Below are 14,396 nucleotides of genomic sequence, written 5' to 3'. Positions count from 1 at the left end.
TCCTTCTGAAGATATTTTGGGCATCTACTTTATATGTAGTTTTATAATTGACTTATGAATAGTGATTTGAAATCAGTTACTGATGGCCAGGAATCAGACCCTAGAGATTTCCATGAGGCTGTGCTGAGATTGAGATTGTTAAACACAGCTCCATGGGCCTGTCAAGGATGACAAATTACTTGAGCAGCCGTGAGTGGCAACGATCAACAGAGCTCAGGCCCATCATCAGAAAGAGATCCTTTTTTTTGTTTTGGGTAGAATGCCGCTTGGTCATAAGAGCTTATGAAACAGCAGCGGTTGGCTCCCCTGTGCCCCCTCCTGCGCTCATCTGGGACCCAGGCTGCTCAGAGCTGTGCAGCCGTGCCAAGCAGGGGCATCTGAGAGAGAGTCTGAGCCCGTTCTGCTGCTGGAACCTCAGGAGCAACTGATGTTGTTCCTGAAATAGTTAATGCATTTTGCAGGAAAATAATTTTTCTTTCTGTGTTCTTTCTTGTCCAATAGTCTGACCAACACCGAGGAAACCCACATGAACATATTATTTCTAGGCAGCTGCCACCCAGACCAAAGCATCCCGTTTATCATCAAACTTGCAGAATTTAGCCAAAGGTCAGCATACCTGATGATATCCCAGGCCTGGTGTAGCATGATTCTGCTCCTGGACAGAGGATTTAAATAATTTGTGTCATTGATGGATGGGTTTTACTGGCAAGGAAGGGAGGGCTGGCATCTGTTTGGCAGCTCTTGGCCTCCTTTTGATACAGCTGATGGCGAAATACATCTCTCTCGCCTCTGCATTTCACCACGAGGTGACTTCATCTGGTGATAGGAAGGGACTCGGCTGTCCAAAACCTGCCATCTTACTGTAAATGGTCGGGGGGTTACAGGGCAGTGGATGCCTGCTCAGGTGATGCTATTTCACAATTGAAGAGTAACTGGCCAAATCCAGGCCCAGCCAAAACCAATTTGGTGCTGGTGGGCAGGTAATTCTGTAGTTTCCTTGCAGGCTGAGTGCCCCGGGCTGTGCCAAGGAGCTTCTCTGCTACTTTGCTTGTTTCAGCATGTAGAGAAATGCATGGTAAGGGCTTCATGTAAAGTGTGTTAGATAAAGATGGGCATAAGAGAGACGCTGTTTGGCCTGCCCAGCAGTGCATCTAGTCATCCAGTTCTCCAGCAGTGGCAGTGGGGGAAGCTGTTTAGGGCAAAGCTGTGAGCTGGGCAGCTTTCTGCTGCTTTTCCCCATTGCTCTCCCAGGATCCACAAAGGTTGGGCTATGGATACTGGAGGATATATCCTTTTTGTTATTTTTTCCCCGTCTAGTGTCTGTTTATGGACCTGTTCTCCTGAATGTATCAAACCATTTTTTTGAATCTCCTGAAATTATTTACCTCCAAAAGCTTGAATATTTGAGCTCTATTAATAGTTCTCCTGAATGGTGGGTTGTATCCCCCTCTCCTTTCTCCTCACTCCCACCATCGCACTGGCTCCATTGCTCCTGTGATCACAGGGTGAGCTGCTTCAACTCACTAAAACAGCAGAAAGGAAACCTGTGCCTTAGGAAAAACATCCCCCACCCCCAAGTTTTACAAATACAGCAAGAATAAAAATGTGGTTTTAAATTAAACTCTTCAATGAGTTTTAACTTTCAAACATTTTCACAAGTACTGAACCACCTGATGTTTCTGGGGATGCTCTAACTCCTGTGTTCTCTCTGCACCACGAAACATGGTGGTGTGGGATTTCCCCGGCATCTTTGGAAGCGATGGCTCTGGCACTCCACAGTGCCCGTTGTAGATCGTGGTGGTCGGGTGATCTCATCCACTCTGTAGCTGGCTTCCTGGTTGTGACATGCTGGAGTAACATAGTTAGCAAGTAAACAAGTAACACAAACTATCAGTTTGAGCATCCTTTGCCAAGGAACCATTCGAATTCTTTCCTTTAGTCCTCTTAGTTTCCCATTTGCATTTGGTTTGCTGTGCTTTATGAGATTTCCTGTTTTGCTCATCTGGACAAAGTTCTCACTTCTTTTAAATTCCAGCCGTTCCCAGGATAGCCTTCTTAAACTTCCTATTGAGTCATGCATGGTTTGTATATAAGGTGGCTCTGTCTTTATGCTTGCATAGTGGCACACAGATTACCTGGACTTCCCATACAGCGTTTTTAACAGTCTCCAGGGTCCTTGTAGGATTCCTTCTTTTTGTTGCTTTTTCTATTTTTTTTATTTTGTTTTGACAAGTTGCCTCATTTTTTATGTAGTTCCTTTTCTTGAAATTGAGTATCTATGGGCTAGATTTGGTGGCTTCCTGACACACTACAGCATTTAGCCTAATTGTATTGTGTTTTCTATTGAAAAGCAGATCTTCCGCTAGTATCCTTCAAAGGATCATTCCAGCGTAACCTATTCTACAGCGTAATGCTTCCTAAAAGAGCAACTGTCACGGGCCCTGCTTCAGTTTGCTTCTGAGAAACAGGTCACTTGGAGCCCTTGAGTGCCCAGTGTCACTTGAGGGAAGGGCCAGGGTCTGACACAAGTGCATCCCAGTGAACTCTGTGGAATTAACATCTCAGTACCTGGGCAGGTGTACCTTGCAGGGAGCCGATAGCCTCGGGCACGCTGAGCAGTCTCGATTTACTGCTGAAGCAGTCAACGTTTTCCATCCTATGTCTCTGTTGTATTCATGCAGGCATTTACAAACTGCTCCTGTAACTCATAAGGGAGGATGCTCACAATGGCTGGAAGAAGATGTGGTCAATTGCTGCATCCCATATCTGTTTCCACCCTCTCTGAAATAAGACATTATTACCTGTTTTATCAAAAGGTTTCTATCCATTTCAGAAAGTTATAACATAAATGCCTGTGCTGATGCATACTAGATGTTAATTTATAGCCCTGGTTACTTGTATCCAGGGAGCACCATGAAGACTGTAGTGAGTTAACTACTTTATTTGTATATTTGCCTGTGTGTTGTACATGATCCTCAACTTAGACTGCAGGATTTGGAGCTGACTTCAGAGCTCATTCGTGTCTGGTCCTCATTACATGAGCTGGTCCTGATGTTCATGGGATTGTCTGATAGGCTCATTCAGTTCACTAAAACAGCAGAAAGCTAGCCTGGCAAAAAGTCAGCATTAAATCTGCTCACGTTTGCAGTCAAGCATGCCAGACGCTGCCTAAGGCAGGGTTTGGGTCATGGCTGCAAGGGCATGGAGGAGCAGAGCAGAGAAGTGTCTGGAGTGTCTGATGTTCCTTTTCAGAGGCTGTGAGGTGAAACTTTAGTTCCTCTGTATCCTGAAATAATACCCTACAACAAGGCAACTCAGATTAGCAAACTGAGTTCTGTCTTATATTCTGTATACACTTTATCTAAATTGATGAGATTTAGCATATCTTGAAGCTAAGTACAGGCCCCTGCATATCATCTGGCAGTGTTGTGAGCACATACTTTATCCACTCCGTGATTCAGCTGAAGAGCTAACGCTGCCAAAAAACCCGGTTTCTTACAATCAGATCTCAAAGCAAGGTCTTTGTACTTGACAGATTTAGAAAAAAGGTGGTACACAAGAAGCTGAAGGAGCCTCTTCATCAGTCAGTTCACTGATCCAAGTGAAAACTAGTCCTGGAAAAAACAATTGAGGAGGCAGTAAGCAGATCTGACTTGCCACTTTACTGCGTAATCCGCGACCTGGTGCAAGGGAAAGAGAGGAAGGAATTTCTGGCTGGCGTAGGGAGGGAGGACAGGAGCATCCCTTTTGGCAGCAACCCACAATTATATTAAATGAATAATGAAATTACATCCTGAATTGATTCTGAGTTGCCCTATATCCGTTACTGATTTTAACTGTGTTAATTTGAGTTGCCTCTCCTGCGCTGGGCAGCTGCCTGAGAAGGGGCATAAAATTCAGCCTGACACACACACAAGAATGTTTTCTGCTTGGAAGTTAATTCACAGACTGGAAATGATGGAAGGGACAGCAGTACAGCAGTTGTGATGGTTTTGAAGTAATGACACTGATACTTGAGAAGAGATTGTCCTTCAGACGATGCAGGATGGGCAATAAGCCAAACTGAAAGAGCTTGTTCTGGGAAGCTCCAAGGAGTGGTGCTAGATGGGTAAGGGAAAGATGCATTTAATTAATGAGGAAGAAGGGGGGAAAAGCATATAATAAAAATCTAATTTTAGCAATTTGTTTTTCATACAATGTGTATGCGTTCTTAAAATTTACGTCAATCCTGTGAATGCCCCTTTTGCAAGCGGTCTGCAGTTAGAGCAGATTAAAATAGTGAAACTGCATCCTGAGAGTTAAATCTGTCTTTTGTGTATATCTGTATTCTTATATTCAATAGACATAATTATTTAATACTAAACAATATGTATTTGCTGTGATAAAACTTAAAAGGTCTCTCCCATGTCTGGTGGATAACTTGGAATTGGACACGTTGAAATGTTTGATCAGCTTTTGCCTGCAAGTATACTATTTTCTGATGGCCAAAATCCATTTATTCAAGTTTGAATGAAGTAAGAAGAAAAGTTTGGTTTTGCTCTGCAAAGACGTTAGTAGAAGTGATTTAGATGTATATACATACACAGCACAATGAAAGGGTGTTAGTTACCTGAATGAGCCGATACCAGAAGCAGTTGTGTTGTCTTAGCTGCTGAGGAGCAGAATATATTCATTCTTCCTGAGCTTCGCACACATCTGTGATGATTTCTGTACCCACATTAAGCTAGGTTTGTCCAGGCTGCACTACATTACAGTGCACATGCCAAGAGATGTGGCCACAGCTACTTGGTGCAATTCCTTCACTGCTGAATATATGTTATTACATCAGGTTTAGGTTGTACAATTTATATATATGAGTGAACAAAAAGTTTAAGGTAGTTTTATTTTTAAAATGAAAGTGACTCTACAAACTTTTCTTCTGCATTTGATCTGAATATTTTTCTTCCATCCCAATAGCGCTTCACACAAATGAGTTAAAAAAGATCAATCACAGTTGCATTACAAAATATGAAAACTGAGGTCTGACTAAATGTTTGTTTAGCTATACCATAACTTAAATGGTGGTTCCTCCCACACAGCAAGAAGGCTCAGTTGGGTGTAAAGGTTATATTTATCAACGCAGTTTAATGTTTGGTAGCCAGTGAAAATGCAACTTTTTCAATAAGATAAAATGCAAAATCAGCATTAAATTTCAGTGAATTGAAATGTGCTGCTTGATGATAAAAAACATTGTTAAAATCTCATTTAAACAGATTTCCAATCCATCTTGCTCTGGAACGCTTTATTTTGCTCAATGGGATACATATTCACGTTTGATTAATTTTTTTCACTTAAAATGTAAAAAAGCACAGTCAATTAGTAGGAAGCATAGTTGAAACAAAGCAGAAACAAGCTTGAAAATAAAACTGCAGAGGGAACTGAAGGATCTGGTGGAAAGCAGTCAGGTTTAATCATAAGCTGCTTAAGAGTAAGTTGCTGCCGAAGAGACCGAGTTCCCCACTTGCCTTGTGTCAGATGGGAGGATGTGTGCTTGCAGAGCAATTGAGTTCAGCTACACATATTGCCTCTGTGGGTGAGAGCTTGAAGGTGTTGCCACAGGACGGATAGAGGAGATGGCATGGGGAGAAGCTGCGGGGAATGCAGTGATGGTAGACAGTGCTGATGACGAGCTGCAAATGTTTCGGCTGGGGCAAATGTCCAACTGAAGCCGTCAAGAGCTCTCACCCATGCCTGAGTGGGACCTCCTGAACTACAGGGGTATGGAAGCAGGTGGCTCAGTAGAGGGGAAAGCATCTTTGAACAGATCCGTTTGAACATGTCCTTCACCATAGAACTGGTAAAAATCGCTCTGTGGTTTAGTTTGAGCTGTGTGAGCTGCTGACGCTGGATAATGCGGGTATTGCTTTAGAGTGGTGCCACTGGGCAAGAAAGGGGCATGGAAAAATCAGGTGAATAACATGATTGATAATAATAGCCACTGCTTATTTCATCTGCAGTGGGGAGAACAGCTTATTAAGGGAAGTGCTGCAAAGCTATTTGAAAGAGATACCATGACCAGAAAAGGCTCTTTCAGAGACAATAGTTTGCATCATTTTCATAGGAGAAATTTCTCATTCCAGTTTATATCCTAGGTATCCCCACTCTAAAACTTCTTGGGCTGTACTGTACAGGGGAGCTCAGCATGGTTCAGTGTTTTCATGGGCACTGGTCCAGGTAACCCAAAACAATTTGAAGACTTTTACATTTTTCTTGCATTCTTGCTTAATCAGCCCTATAGTTGATGCCTGTTAATTCAAATGGTGACTAAGGATGATGTCCTGCTAGCTGAGCTCAGTTGCAGGCATGGCAGTGTGATGCTTCTTGTAATTAGAATTGGACTCCTCCAAAATTAATGGAAAGCTGGGCACGGGCCTTTTCCTTACAAAACCATTGTTAAATGTAGGTCTCGTTTAAACTCCTTAGAAAGTATATTTAGCAGCTGGCATTTCTGTCCTGGGTGTAGCCCAGATTTAAAGGAGGTAAAAGCATGCTATGTAGGAAGCTGCTGTGGCTCGTGTGCAGTAGCTGGCACTGTGCTGGTTAAGTGGAACGTAATTTCTCTCTGCAGGCTCGCAGTTTGTCTTGGAGGTGGAGCGCCATGTGGTGCGTTCCCAAAAATATATGAGCTGGAACGCAAAGCAAGTAACCTAGGAAAATATTTTGAAAGTGAATTTGGACCCTTTGGCTGTTTTGCTGGGAGTTTACCCTGTCAGCCAGCATTTTGCTATAGAAAACAGAGTAGCCTATGCAGGTGGTTTGGAAGCACACTGCTGTCGAGGCTTACAAAGGACTGAGGAGCAACATAACAGGAATGCCCAAGGGTCTCAAAGGCCATAAATGAAACTTATTTTACTTAACACCCATATGCCAAGCCTGCAGTCTGCCCGACCAGACTGAGGAGCCTCGTCAGGCAGCTTGTCTTCTGGTGTGTACGAGAGAGAGGAGCAAAGGAGGCACAGGAAGCAGGAATCCCCTTACGCAGAAAGGAAAAAGCTGTAATGAAAAGCTACACAACACATGCAGCTGAATAAATGCCTGAGCTGCAAACCTGAGGACCGTGGGTAGTGTACTTTGGTTCTTGCAATGGCTGCAAATTCTGGGTTTGTTCCTGTCTTCCTTTGCACACCCTGGAGCAGCATTTCTTCTTTCCATCTCGTAAGAAGTGGGTAGCTCTGTCAGAGAGCAGTTCTGGGAAACCTAACCCAGATTGTCATGACCGTAAATGTAGTTAGTCCCTAGAGAGGAGGCTTCTTCAGCTGGCCTCTGCTGGGCTACCAAACAAGGGAGCGTATATTTAGGTACATTTAATGCCATGTTTTGTAGCATAGCTTGATAACTGTCTTGTGTAATTTTGCCTCAATGCGGTTAACATACAAAGCAGGAGTATAACAGGCTATAGAGTTAACAAATTAGAAGCTGTAGTCGAGATGAATGAACAAGAATTTTCAGCCTCTGGATGCAAGATTTTGTTGCACTGAGCTCCTAAACGACACGGAGAGATTGTACCTCCATAATAGAACAGAATATTCAAGGAGGTGCCCAGAGAGTTGGATTCAGGATCCAACTCTTGCAGCTTGTAACCCTGTGGGCAGCAGTACTGCTAGAGCTTCGCCGACTAGAAACCAGAGCCTAAGTACCCACAGGCGGTGCAGTTTACACTGCTGGCTCTGTGGGTGCAGGTCTGTAGTACTCATGCTCTTGACTTACTGAACTTACTTCAACACAACTTCTTTTTCTGGGTATTGAAATGATGTAAATTGAGAGCACTCTTATCTTGGAGTAAGCATGAGAACACATATTTCAGATCTTATTTATAGGTAGATGGTTTCTTTCTGAGGCTCACCTGCCTTGGTTTTTTGCAGCCTTCTGTGTCCTACCCTGATTTCTAGTCTCTGTGCTAATGATTCACAAAATGTCTTTCCTCAATTCTTGTCTTACTGGTTTTCAAAGAGCATAGAGTCTACTCCAGCCTTCGGGAAGCATTCGGAAAGGGATGGATGGTTTAAATTGGGGTATTTGAGTGTATTTATAGTCATACATAAATGGAGGCAAGAGGAATACTTGCAAAGCAGGTGGTACTGGGACATTTATAGAAAAATGTATGATTTATACACGGATCATTCCAGGCAAACCTTTTGCTTTGCCTGTAGCCTGTCTTCTACAGAGCTCTCCTGTGTGCTATGAATATTTATGCTGCTTTGTTGTGGTATTTTAAACTTGCTTTCAGCTTATGAAATGACATGTTTGTTTCTTTAAATAACAGGAGGAGTGGAAGGAGAGAATTGATTGTTTCCTGCAGATCTTTTACAAGGAGTCTTTAACATGGTTGGAGCAGAGGATAGCCCAGCTCACCAATACTCCACCCTTCCCTTTGCCTCTGCATTTGGAGATGTGCCTTACCAGGTCTCTCTGCTACAAAGCATTCCCTTTTGAGAAATATTTCTGGCCTTTTTTGGGCAAATGTGCCCCTTTGCCATGTTTCGAACTGAAAGCCACGTTGCTGTTAGCGTAGCAGGGTGCTCAGGTGAAGTTGTGGTGAATAATCATGTAGAGCGAGTCAGATCTCGTGCTGTAATAACAAGTTACCCAGATTTGGTCCAGGGCAGTCACGTTCAGCTTGCTAAGGCCTTGGGAAGAGAAAAGTGCGTGCATCTGCCTGTGGAATATCCTCTGAACGGATTGAGATGAAGTCCTGAGGCTGTGACAGCTGTTTTCTGGAGAGTTCACAAGTGAGTGGATTGGGAAGAGCTGGTTCAGCAATCTAAAAAAAGCTGCTTGCAAGCAGTGGTGGGGACCCCCTGTACCTTTTCCTTCAAAAAAACTTTCAAAAAGCTTTGAGTTTCTAGGAAAGCAGAAAGAACTCAGATTTGCTGGATGAGCAGATTAGAATCAAAAGGTTTAGAAAAGAAATCCACCATCTGGCCATTTGTGGCTGTGCAGGTTTAATCTTTCTGTCTGATTTTGCTCTCTGTTGAGCAATTTTCAGTGGCTTCCTGGCTCACCTCAGCATTCTGTCCCTTCTGGCCCCTTCAGAGGTCCTGCTCTCGCTCCTGCAGCCTGCGTGAGAGTCTGCTCCGAGCCGAAGATTCTCCCAGGCTGGCTGTGCTGCAGACTGTGCATGCAGAGCATGTCTCTTACTCTTCCTGCATGCTCCCCTACAGAAGTTTTCCCAGCTACATGAGCCCAGTTGGTGTTAAGGAAGGCGGTCTCTTCTCTCTCAAGGACGTTTCACCTAATTCTGAGCCCAGCATCCAAGACATCAGCCTTTCTTGTTGCTGCCCAGCTTGCTTTAACAAAGGAGCAACACGCAGTGCAGACACAACAGCAGTTTGTTGCCTTAGCCCCTAGAGACCCCCCTTCCCCTGAAACAGTATTTGGAGCAATAGTGGACCAGGAAGATAACCATCAGATTAATTTCAGGGTGACGTCGTTTATTGTGTGCACTGTAGTTGCATCTAGAGACCAAGTCTGAAATCGAGGTTGATGAGATAAAAGCATTTGATAATCCTTGCTTTGAACACCTACTTAGTTTTTTATTATTCTCCTATAACAAATGATTAACAAAGCAGTGCATGGGATTTACAAAATGTATCTGTCTCCCTCTCTCTAGACTTTACACACTTCATGGACTGGCATGCTTGTATCAGCAGCAAATGATGTCCCCAGGCAGGTTTATGCAGGGTGCATCCCAGGGCTCTCTGGGAGTTGTTGCTCTTTGTATAGCTCAGGGGAAAGTAGGAGGAATATCTGCAAAGCTTTAGCAGAAATATCTTTGAGCAATCTAACGCAGAGCAATTGGTGCTCTGAGTTGTTCTTTGGTCAGTCAGAGCTCGGTAGAGGGTGATTATTAGATGCCCTGCTTCACTGTAGACGCTGGTTTAGGCAAAAATGCTAGGTGTGAGCCTAAGACTCACGAACCACAAAACAAGCGTAACTTACCACTCCCTTGTGTATAAAAACCCACAGAGAAAGGTGGCTGGTGTGTGCACAGTTTTTTAATCCCTTTGGGTAGAGTGGACAACTTCTTGGTCTCTTGGGTGACCCCAAGAATAAGCATCACCTTCCCGCCTGCCGTCAGGTCCAGTGGGTGTCTTTTCAAAGGAACATAAGAGAGGAATAAGCTCTCCAGGTAATAAGGTGGTGGTTCTAGTACTGTGTGACCTGCTGCAGATAAGCTTTGTGAGGCTTGTTTGAAACTCCTTTGGTGTCTGTAACCTTGTGGGATGCTGTTTTGGAGAGAACCTCGTAGATGTTGAGCTCTTAATCAGTCCCAGTGTATACGGAAGTTGTAATTCCTTAGTAGAAAATATTTTTTGGTCTCCATAACTCCTTACCAGAACTACAGTAACTAGCTCTTCCTCTGGGGCTTACAGTGCATTATATAATGACTCTTACTGCTCTTTTGAATAAAAATTCATTCTGCGGTAAGGGGGATGTTACCTGTAAATTAACTGGTTTCTTGGAACTCTCACAACTGATGTGTTTTACAGCAAAAAAAAATCTGAAAAAGAATAATTTCAAGTGTCCCAAAGCAAAGGAGCTAAAAGAGAGGGGAGTTGCTATGGCTGATTTTCAAAGGGAAAAGGCATTATGATTTGTTTTGTGCCAGACTGGCTTCAGCCACACCAATGTTAGTCCTGGCACAAAGGGGGATGATGAGAACACGCAGCTTTGCACAGCGTTTGGGGTGAGGGGAACCCCTCCTTCCTGGGGCAGTGCATGTTTGTGTGGAATTAAGGTGGCTGGAGAAGCACAGTTGCAATATTCTTTTTCCACTTTTTTTCTTCCATGGTTAGCAACAATATATTATCTTGGACAAAGAATTTGATTTGTGACAGTATTTGAGATTCTTTTTCTAACACACTCCGCTAACGCCCAGGAAGCCCACCACATGGCTATTCCTGTCCCTACTTATGTCCATGACTTCTTTTATTTCATCTACAGTAATATGTATAGTTTTCCTGAACAACCAAATAACCTGCACCATCAGGCGTGATCATCTCCTATTGCCAGAGCCCTCTTCATATTGCTGCAACTGCCTGCTCTAGAAATTCTCCTGCCTGGAAACGCAGGTAGAACCTCTAGAATAAAAATTAAATCCCTGGTAAACTCTGCCATATTTTTCCTCCATCCTCATTGCTATATTTGTACTAGAAGATTTCTTCTCTGACTCTGTGGCAGCAGTGATTTCCCATAGACATATGGCAACCTCACATACTGCTGATTACATTTTTTTCTTTCCTTTGATGACTCTGCAGCACCTGATGGAGAATGATTGTTTGGGCTGCACAGTTAACAGTGTTACCCTGCACATGTTCAACTGGACCAGGACTAGCTGGGGGCTGTTTTTATATCCCACCTCATAAAACAAGGGCTGCCTTGGGTTCTGGGCTGTCTTATGTTCTGCCAACAAGGTACTTGGATCTCCACGCCTCTGTCCCCCTTGTGCAAATGCAGTGTTGGCTGCATGTCTTGTGGGTTACAGGCACAGCCCTGTCTTTAGTGGCTGGATGCTGTGGTTAAGGTGTGTCAGGCATGGCAGTGAGATGTCAGTATTCCCGCATATTGAACACAGTTTTTCACTCTACTGATCCAGTCATTTCCAGTTCATTTCCAGGCAGACTATGGCTGAAGTACCAGCAATGCATGGAAGTGGATCCAGACTTTCTAAGTAGAAAGGCCCGAGCTTTCAGGGACAGCTTTCAATGGGCAAGGCAATGTGCAGGGTAAGGAGCAACATAACTGACACACTCAGTGCAAGCATGGCTGTTTGCCTTCTACAGTTACAGGTGCTGTGTGTCACACCGAGAACAAGCTTCTTTCAGACTTCAGTTTGAGCATATACAAGTTTAATGAAAGATCTTAAAGCCTTCTTTGGCTAGCTCGATGTCCAAGTGGAGAGCAGCAATGAGTGGCATTCCTCAGGGGTCGGTATTGGGACTGGTGCTGTTTAACACCTTTGTTGGTGACATGGACAGTGGGATGGAGTGCACCCTCAGCAAATTTGCCGACGACACCAAGCCGTGTGGTGCAGTCAACAGGCTGGAGGGACGGGATGCCATCCAGAGGGACCTTGACAGGCTTGAGAGGTGGGCCCGTGCAAACCTCATGAAGTTCAACAAGGCCAAGTGCAAGGTCTTGCACATGGGTCGGGGCAATCCCAAGCACAAATACAGGCTGAGCAATGAGTGGATTGAGAGCAGCCTGGAGGAGAAGGACTTGGGGGTGTTGGTTGACGAGAAGCTCAACATGACCCGGCAATGTGCGCTCACAGCCCAGAAAGCCAACCGGATCCTGGGCTGCACCCAAAGCAGCGTGGCCAGCAGGTCGAGGGAGGGGATTCTCCCCCTCTACTCCGCTCTTGTGAGACCCCACCTGGAGTACTGCATCCAGCTCTGGAGTCCTCAGCACGGGAAAGACATGGACCTGTTGGAGCGGGTACAGATGAGGAGGCCACAAAAACGATCAGAGGGATGAAACACCCTCTCCAATGAAGACAGGCTGAGAGAGTTGGGGTTGTTCAGCCTGCAAAAGAAAAGGCTCTGGGGAGACCTTATAGCAGCCTTCCAGTACCTAAAGGGGGCCTACAAGAAAGCTGGACAGGGACTTTTTACAACGGCATGTAGTGATAGGATGAGGGGGAATGGATTTAAACTGAAAGAGGGTAGATGTAGATTAGATGTAAGGAAGACATTCTTCACTGTGAGGGTGGTGAGGCACTGGAACAGGTTACTGAGAGGTTGTGGATGCTCCCTCCCTGGAAGTGTTCAAGGCCAGGTTGGATGGGGCTTTGAGCAACCTCGTGTAGTGGAAGGTGTCCCTGCCCATGGCAGGGGGGTTGGAACTAGATGATCTCTAAAGTCCCTTCCAACCCAAACCATTCTGTGATTCTATGATTCTATGATCTCTTCTAATACTGTTTCTAACAATATGCCTTTGTTTCAGAATCACCCATTTGTTGCTCTGAGGATTAATTGGCTCCACTTACAGCACCATGGACGAACTGCAGGATGTTCAGTTGACAGAGATCAAACCACTCCTGAATGATAAGGTAATGCTAGCTGCTCCTTTGCTTTCACAGGTGTACTCTGGCTGACTTTGTGTCTGGCAAGGAGCCCTGATTGCCAGAATCTGTTTATAGCTTGAAGTACCTTAAGTACTGAAAAACAGTAAATGCTTCTGCACTCTCATAATCCACCATCACATACTCTTCCAAAGTCTCAAAGGGAAAGACAGACCGCCACAATTCAGGTAAGCTTGGAGTCCCAGCCAAACAGTGTGTCATGCCTGTACTGAGGATTTACAAAGGCAGGGCAGAAATTGGAAAGGTGATACCATTCCTGACCTGGCGGAGCTGCAGAACCTGTAATAAGTTCCTGCTTGTTAGAGAAACCTTGGATTGTATCCCATTTTCTTTTTTTTACTTTTTCATTTCAAATCTTTTGTCTTAAATTATCCTTTTGTGTTTTGACCCCCAAAACAACCCTGTGTCCCTGGATTTAGTAATGGAGAGCCGTTTCCTTTTAATATCTGCAGAGCCTAGCTAGAGCAGTCCAGATTCATGCAATACTTTGGAAAATCATTGTATTGCAGCAGCTGTTTAAGGCTTTCACTCTGTCTTCTGTGGGCTGGAGGAGAGCCATCTGGGCTTTAGGAAAGCCCTAGCTTCACTGGATTCTGCCACAAACTGTTGCTCTGAGTGCCTAAGTCGTTACGGGCCATCCCAACAAGATCTACAATCTTGCATCTGCAAATTGTGATTATGAGCAATGTGGTTTGGTCACTTTCCATACCTCACAGCCAAGTTTGATGGTATGTGAAGCAGTTCCCAATGCTTTGCTGTTTAATGGCTGACATCAAGAAGTAGCTTGTGCTGCCAAAGGCGTATGGTGCTTTGTCCATTCACTGTGTGCTTGCGGAAGACTGCGCTGTGTAGTGCAGACTCCCACACAAAATGGTTGAAATCTCTGAAATTCTGCTATGTTTTAGTCTGTGCTGCTTAGTTTTTGCTCATTTCCTTAGTGTGCTAGCATATCTGTTTAGTATTTGTGAAATCTAAAAATTCAGCTGAAATCTATAGTCCAGCTGCCTAATCTTACAGTCTAGTGCTGACTACTAGGCTTCCACCATAGCCCAAACATAATTTTTTTAAACGTTTCCAGGGAGTGTGAGTCTTGGAAGAACAAAATCAGTGTAGACCAGCAGATAAAAATACAGAAAGGCCTTGAAAACAGTTTATGATTTCAAAATGAGAGATAAACGTTTACAGAAGACAAGCTTCCTAAATGCAGTGCCCCAGATCTTGCTCATGATTCTCCTAGGACTTCCCATGTTTGAGTTCAAGAGAGTAGATTTCC

The 14,396-nt window shown here is 44.2% G+C and overlaps 1 protein-coding gene across 1 annotated transcript in view; it reads left to right on the top strand.

Moving 5' to 3' along the window:
- Window positions 1-14,396, top strand: part of NDRG3 (NDRG family member 3) — a 64,157-nt gene that overhangs the window by 16,569 nt on the left and 33,192 nt on the right. The window contains 1 exon segment of the mRNA XM_050907238.1: window positions 12,985-13,090. Coding sequence (XP_050763195.1) covers window positions 13,034-13,090 — 57 coding nt within the window. The 5' untranslated portion in view covers window positions 12,985-13,033.

The sequence above is a fragment of the Gymnogyps californianus genome, chromosome 17 (genome assembly GCF_018139145.2).
Source record: "Gymnogyps californianus isolate 813 chromosome 17, ASM1813914v2, whole genome shotgun sequence".
In the NCBI taxonomy this organism is placed as follows: Eukaryota; Metazoa; Chordata; class Aves; order Accipitriformes; family Cathartidae; genus Gymnogyps; species Gymnogyps californianus.
Note: the sequence above shows the minus strand (reverse complement) of the source record. Positions and strands in the feature narration are given on the sequence as shown.